Source organism: Cucumis melo, chromosome 2 (assembly GCF_025177605.1).
Source record: "Cucumis melo cultivar AY chromosome 2, USDA_Cmelo_AY_1.0, whole genome shotgun sequence".
Lineage (NCBI taxonomy): Eukaryota > Viridiplantae > Streptophyta > Magnoliopsida > Cucurbitales > Cucurbitaceae > Cucumis > Cucumis melo.
In genome coordinates this window covers 19,077,194-19,085,081 of record NC_066858.1, presented here as the reverse complement: position 1 = coordinate 19,085,081, position 7,888 = coordinate 19,077,194, and the positions used below count along the sequence as shown (strand labels likewise).

The following is a 7,888-nucleotide window of genomic DNA, read 5'->3' as shown; positions in this document are numbered from 1 at the left end:
AGCATACCTAGCCTAGAACATTAGAATGCTGTAGAAAGAGTAATGAGATATCTTAAGAAAATCCAGAACCTAGGATTACATTACCAAAAGTTTCCCGTTGTACTAGAAGGTTACATCAATGCTGATTAGAACTCTCTCTCAGATGACTCAAAGACTAAAAGTGACTATATTTTTAATATAGCGTGAGGAGTTGTTGCTTGGAAATCCAAGAAACAAACTATTTTAGCCCAATCAATGATGGAGTCAGAAATGATAGCATTAGCTACAGTTAGTGAAGAAGCAAGCTAACTTTAAAGCTTGTTTTCAAAGATCCCCACATGGGAAAGACCGGTACCAACCATACTGATCCATCGCGATAGTACTGTAGCTATCGCAAAACTTCAGAACCGTCATTATAACGACAAGAGAGGACACATACGTTTTAAACATAGTACCATGGAGAGCAGTGATAGTGGATCATGTAGGGACTGGTTATAGCTTGGTTGATCCTTTGACGAAAGAACTAGCTAAAGAGAAGGTTTTTAAAACACCAGAAAGAATGGGACTCAAGCTTATGAAAACTGAATCACTTGTGAGGTAAACCCAACTTGAAAGACTAGAGATTCCAAGAAACAAGTTCAAAGGGTAATAACTAATCACAAGTGATATAAAGAGAATCATGCTAAAATACCTAAGAATTTTATTCTTATGATTCAGCGATTAACATGATATCATGAAGTGAATGAAAAGGTTGAACTTAGTTCTTAATGAATTCTATCCTTGATGTCAAGTAGGATACCTAGCTACAGGAGTACTCTTGATAGATTCACCTTTGTGGATGTGGAAGTGAGAGCTACTTCCTATATATACTAGGCAAATTTTCTAGAGCATTCACTAAACAGGGATATATGTGCAAGGCCTTATAACACAACCATTTAGAACTTCACTAAAATAATATTGTGTGTGCAATGTTGTTAGGAGTAAAGTTCAAAGTCAATGGTTACTTTACAATATTCTAAATCATTGTCACTACGTAAAGGTTAAAGTCGTAAGACACCTTTGCTTAAGCACAATATTACACAGATAGATATTGCTCAATGAAAATGTTTTAAAAAATTTTCAAGTAGGGGATTGTTAATGAAAATTTTGTGTGCGCGATCGTGGCTGCCTATCTGCTCGATCGTGGATGCTAGTTGTTGATGGACTGTGAGCGATCGTGGATGTGCGATCGTGGTAAGCTGTGAGCGATGTTGGTAAGTTGTGAACATTCATGCTAACATAAATCATTGGGCTGTTTCTAGTCGTTGGACGGTTTTCATTGACTACCATATTAAGGTTACTTGTCCGTTGGAGCCTCCCTCATCCACCATAAAAACACTAGTTACATAATTAATATGTGTTCGTTGGAGTCTCCCCCATCCACTATAAAATCACTATTCTGCCTTTGGAATATAACAAATTTCCATGAATCTAAAATCTCTTTCATCTCTCTCGGTCTATCATCTCTCTCAGTCTATTATCTCTCTCGGCCAAAAGTTTATTTTTACTATTTTTATTTATTTTTTGTATGCCGAGCATAAAAGTGTCCTATCGAGTGTTGGAATTTTGGTGTTGGTTCCAATACAGTTCATACCGACGAAATCATAAGTTGTTTTATCCTGGGACGACGGGCATGTGAAATGCACATTCAAGTGTTTGCACATTCATGCAGAGTAATTATGTTTGCACATTCATGCAGAGTCGCGAAACATTCTTAAAGATCAGAGCGAGTTGCCTATTTGCCTATTTTTAATGTGCTTTTTGTTTTGAAGATTTTCTCACCAAGAAGCTTAGCTCCACCGAAGTGCAACAACAATGTATAATACGAAATTTGATAATCAAATAGAAATTAGATATTAATTATATGATAATCAAATAACAACGAACACAATTGCTAGCCAGAACTATTAAGAAAACTCAAATTATCATACCAGTGAATCCATACCACACAATCTCTTCAAATCCAAACAAAATCAGAAATAGAAAGGGAAAACACAATCTACAATCTTCATACATGTGTTCAGGCAAGAATGAACACAAGCTTAAACCAAAACTCAATCTTAAACATGTTTGACTTTGAGCTACAGCATTAATATATATGACTGTCTTAAATCAAACACAAACTTGTCACGAAATTGATATGGAAAAAAAAGAAATCAATAATCTACGAAAATTTCCTAGGTGAAGACGAAATTCGAGCAAAAAAGATCAAACACTACGGTTGAAAACAGAAAAATAATTGGCTTCAAAATATCTCATGCACAAAAAATTGAACTCAGTTAAATGGCTATTTTCCAAAAACAACATTGTTATGGTGAGCACAATCATGATGAGAGAAGGTTTGAGCGAATTTCAATCAACAAATTGAACATAAATTGTAAGACAAAGTAATCAGCTTCAAGGAACCTCCAGTTGACCAAAATTGAAACCACACAAACGTTGATTCCAAAAATAGGATTCGTAAGTGCACAAACATGAACTAGATCAGAAATTGTGGATCAAACCAAATTTTGAACGTGATTTTAGGGCTGTTTGTGGTAGAAAGTTGAAGGCTAGCATGCGGGTAACATCCAATTTTTTAATGTGATTTTAATTATGTGGGTAGTTTTGAAAAAAATAAAAAAAAAAAATCATAAATCACATACCTAATCTAAACAATAACATGAATTTAGCTGTCTATAAGATATTGTCATATGGTGCACTATTTTAAAAGTTTGATGACATGGATGCTAAAATAGAATATAAATTTGTTATATGGTGTAATTTTGAAAATAAGTATATATATATTTTGAAAATAATCTCAATAATCATTATGTTAACTAATTTATAATAACTCATGCCACAATCTAAATCATTACAAAAGAGGGGTTATTTTGTAACAAAATGAATAAAAGGATAAGTGGGTCATGGCAATTTTATTTGACCAAAAATCTTTGGCATCAAAATTAAAAGTAGCTACCGATGTTCAATATGCAAGAGGAGTGGACTTTGGATATGCTTCCTTTTTTTTTTTTATTTCTTTTCCCTCAAAGTTGTAATGTTTGACAAAGATTCCAACTCATCACCACTCAATAGTGTGTGCTGTCTATTTACACTTTTTAAATAAAAATAAAAAAAAAAATCTGTCTATTTGAACTTCTTTCTCATGGATTCTTTTCCCACACAGTCTCAACGATGTTAGATCATATTATTTAGTAACAATTTCAGTTTTTTAGAATGGTTTGTATCTTTGGTAAAAGCGTTAAAATTTTAGCCAAAATTTAACCAAAAAAAAAAAAGATCTAATTTTTTTTAATTTAAAAAAACTTGACTTGTTAATTCAAACCTGGGTAAAATTAGATAACAAAGAAAGAAATTTAAAAATAAAAAGACTTTTTATAGGCTTGATTTTCAAAATAGAAAATTAAAAACTACCCAACAAGACCTAAATCATACATATTTAAACTATTTCCAACTTGGTTATAAACGAGGAGTTTTGGACCACAAAATTTGAGAGAATACTTGTTATTTTGTGTGAAGTCAATCCTATTTGAAAAAAAAGAGTGTACACCTTTTAATGTATTATTTCACAGAAAATGCTATTAAAAATAATTTTGAGAAGAAACCAAAGTTAATCAACTCCACGATAATTGATATGAGCTTTTTATTCTAAAGGTGTAAGATTCAATTTCTCGTTTCCATAATTGTTGAGTTAAAAAAAAATACAATTTAAAAAAAAATATATTTAGTTTTCATGCCAATATATCTATAGCTTTACAACTTGAAAATATTTTCACTTCTAAGAAACTACATATCCTTCACCCGGTAGTTACAATCATACATAAAAATATGAAGCGAACTCAAAATATTTACAAAGGTACACATGACATAAGTAATTTTTTCTTCACTATCTATACAAGAGAATAACCAATACAATTCAAATAACTTTGTGAACTATAAAACAATGATCAAGAAAAAAAAAAAAAGAAAAAGAAAAAGAAAAGAGAAGAGAAGAGATGACATTGTAAGTGTAAAAAGTTCAGTGAGTGCTGTGAGTAACTTACATATTTTTGTACAACAAAAAAGCAGCAACCGGTGGAGTAGAGAGTTGTTCTGTCGCTTGAAGGCAATGTGCCTGTAAGCTTTGATTCTTGAAATATACTCTGCAATAAAAGAATCTCACTAACGCCTCGCAACTTCGGACCCTTTTGGTATCCGAACGGGGCAGCTCTAGCAAAATGAATCTCAAACCAACTACGATTACAATCTTCACACTCTTGTCCAATAAAAACCGAATATCTAAATTTTGTCAATTCCACAGCCATCTAATTTCCCAATGGATTTGAGAGGAAAATTTATCTTCGCAATAGGATGAAACCCTGGACAGTGATCGGGAACCCAATAAGCTTCTTTGTGAAGTGTCAATGACAGTGGCTTTCTTATCTGGTAGTTTTTCTTTATACCCAACAGCGAGTGATTGGTCAGTTTTCTTGTAATTATCATCATAATGTCTTTGCCTAAAACTACGAGAACTAAGAGCTTGGTTTTCAGGGAGGACAGAATCTGGCTGATAGTGCTGGCTTGACACATTTGGTATGCTCCCTACCACAGGTTGTGTAGGCCGATCTGCTTTGAGCGAGAACTGCTCTTGCTCGAAATGTTTATGTGCCAAAGCATGCCCATCTGTGCTTAAGTTCAAAATCTGATAAAGTTTGATTCCATTTCCTTTATTCTCTATCAAAATATTATCAGATGGTTGATTAGAAGCGTTGTAGCTTTGAGAGCCACCATCGTAAGAGATGCGAGGTGTTTCGTCTATGCCAGGCCCTGGCTTCCACTCGGGTACCAAGGAAGAAATTTCCCCATCAATTTTTTCAGCTATCTTGATCACATCTTGGTCAGTAATATCAAGTTCTGCAATCATTTCGGTGGCTACTGTTAATGCTGTATCATTCTTGGTGTCAAATGGGAAATATATGTTCCGAATAAGCCCTGCACAGATACCGCATTGTTCAGTTGAACATTTCTGTAACTATAAATAGAAAGCAAGCATCCATAACCAAAAACGAAAGGAAAATAAATGTACTGAGCTACCTTCTTTATCCGTAATCCTAAGTCTTAAAACAATGCTGCCATCTTCACGTATTTTCCCCTTAATATTTTTATCAAGATTTTCCAATTGGTCATTATCATTGTCCTCAAAAAGTTCAATCCCATCACGTTCCTTCTGGACTGAACGGTACCTCCATTCATCTGAGGCCTCCAAACTGTAACTAATTGAGCTAAATCTTTTTTCTCGTTCAAGAAAAGGCCGCACTATAGTGGAAGCAAAATCGTCCAGTTCTCTCCGAGAATCTGAAATTTTCAACTTGCTTTCACAAATATCAATTTCAAGAAAAGGGTCACTCAAAAGCTCCCTTGCTGAAAGTCTACAAGAGACTGGTGCCAAGCATTTCTCAACGAATTGTCGCATGCTTGGATCCTTCACTTTATACAAGGCATCTGGTTTTTTCCCCTACAAGTAGACAGCATGTTAAGTAATCAACTTTTTCTTCTCTCACATAGAAGATTAAAGAAAAGCATAGGCCTGTTGAGAGACGGAGATCTTACAGAAATTACTTTCTTATAGATTTGAACAGGATGATTACATTCACTATATGGATATTCAAACGTAACCATCTCCAAAACACACATCCCAAAAGAATAAATGTCTACCAATTCATTATATGCCTCCTCATATACTTCAGGAGCCATGAACTCTGGTGTCCCTGTAATGTAATGACAATTATAATAAACTAATCTGACAAAATGATTTATTTCTGGCAAAAATCACCACCAACTCAAGGAAAGTGATTCATCGTAAGAGCATTCAGGATCAGAGAACCAAAAATGAAATGTTAAAAGAACTGTAACACAATCTCCACCTGATCCTTCATTTCAAAAACTGAATTTATTGCCAAAATTTCACATGATTTGAAGAAGATAAACATACCAACACAATGATCAGCATGTGATTTCTGGAGGATAGCAGCAAGACCAAGGTCTCCAATTTTAATTTCTCCCTGGTTACCATTAACAAAAATGTTGTCACACTTGAGATCTCTGTGGATCACAGGGGGGTCTTGGCTATGGAGATAATGAAGACCCCTCAAAATTTGTCTACACCATCGCTTCACTGCCCTAATGTTAGCTCTCCTATGCTTTAGCCTATACCTTGGAAACCAGAACGAACCAGAAATTAGGCAGAAATCTAAAAGAAAGAATGCAACAATTACGAGAATGGAAATTGAAGAGTGTAAGATCGAATGTTGAAAAGCATTCTTACTGCCTCAGAGTCCCAGAAGTGAACATTTCAGTTACAAAGTTGATGTTCTTATTTGCAGTATCGACCCAAGAGGTATAGAATTTCATTATGTTTTTATGTTTCAATGTTTTTAAGAGATGAATCTCAGAGTATAGCCTCTCAAGATCTTCAGGACATTGAAGGAAGTTACAGAGTTTGACCTGATTCCAAGCAACTTCAATCCCTTCATACTCATCAAATGCTCTGTAACTATAAAGTGAAAAAAAAAAAAAAAAAAAAAAAAAGAAAAGAACTCAGGGAAATGCTCATTTCCAAAAACTAAACAAGATTAACAAAATTAACAAAATCAAACATAACCCATGAACGGAAATCGAAAAAGAGAACCAAATAAACAAAAATCAAACATCAAGAAGAGATCGAATTCTCAAAATAAATAGAAAATGTATGTGAAAGAGAATCAAATAGAGACAAAAAAGAAAAAAAGAAGGTTGAAACTACAAGGGAATCCAAAATTCGATATTAATTACAAAAATGGAAGGAAAACAAAGGGGAAGCTAAATTGGTTCATACACTGTCTTGGAAGCTCCTTTGCCGAGGATTTCATTATACTGCAAGCAAAACAGGAAAGAAGAGAATAAAAACGATGGGGAATTGGGAAGATAGTTAGAGAGAAAGAGAGAGAAAAGTACTCTTCCATATCTGCCAGTGGGATCAATTTCAACATAGTGAGAGAAATCTGGAGGTTGAAGAAGATGAGAGAAAGCAGTGATTGAATCGGTTGTGTCCATTTGATATGAAGGGATTTGGGTTGTGGGTGAGGAGAGCAAATCCTTGGTTCCTCCTCAGTTTTTGGGGAGAGAAGTATTTGGAAAGCACATATTTTTGCGGAAGAAAAAGTTGAGAGAGAAGAGAGGAGAGAAAAAGTTGTGCAGTGAAAATGACGGCCCCTTTTCAGTTTTCATTAAAACTTTTCATTTCACTTCTCTCATTTGTAGCTGCAAGTAAATACAATCCCATAATTCCTCCACATTTTTCATTTTGATATCCAAATCTAATCTCCTTTTGAACAAATTTTCATTTAACACCTTTATCTAAGTTTAAATATTTACATCTCTCCCCAACATAATATATACAAATATGTTGACAATAAATTCTACCATTTAAATCTTCTCTACATTACTCCATACAAAATTTAGAAATAACTTTCACGCTCTTTCTTTTTTCCCTTTTAAGGAAAAAACTTTGGTACTCTCTCGTATACACCCATATTTTTATTTTTTTTAAAAAAAATTAACTTTTTTTTTGTAGTTTAAAAATGTGGAACACCGTTGCTTCTGGTTATTGAACTTTTAGAAATCAATGTCCAAAACTATGCATTTTTAATGCCTTCAAATACTTGTGTTTGTCTTTTCTTTAATATTTTTCATGTATTTGGAAAAAAATATTCTACCATTTTTACTTTCATTTTTTATAATACAGTTCATGAATGTCATTATAACTATTCATTAATTTATAGCTAACTTAACCTAGTAGACTTATAAAATATACTTCTTTACAAATTTGTATTTTTTTTTTTTTTTTTTTTTT

The 7,888-nt window shown here is 33.5% G+C and overlaps 1 protein-coding gene across 2 annotated transcripts; it reads right to left on the bottom strand.

Moving 5' to 3' along the window:
* Nucleotides 1-3,886: 3,886 nt before the first annotated feature.
* LOC103501021 (probable serine/threonine-protein kinase WNK9) lies at nt 3,887-7,256 on the bottom strand. Of its 2 annotated transcripts, XM_008464501.3 has the most exons (7): nt 6,991-7,256; nt 6,872-6,909; nt 6,323-6,550; nt 5,990-6,210; nt 5,608-5,765; nt 5,092-5,512; nt 3,887-4,989 (listed from the first exon to the last, which is right to left on the bottom strand). In XM_008464501.3, exons 1-7 carry the CDS (start codon nt 7,087-7,089, stop codon nt 4,307-4,309), a joined length of 1,848 nt encoding a protein of 615 aa, XP_008462723.1. In that variant the 5' UTR covers nt 7,090-7,256; the 3' UTR covers nt 3,887-4,306. The 2 variants fall into 2 exon arrangements, with proteins under 2 accessions (XP_008462723.1, XP_016902910.2); XM_017047421.2 differs by lacking the exon at nt 6,991-7,256 and having other exon boundaries at nt 5,990-6,204; nt 6,502-6,550; nt 6,872-6,897.
* Nucleotides 7,257-7,888: the final 632 nt, after the last annotated feature.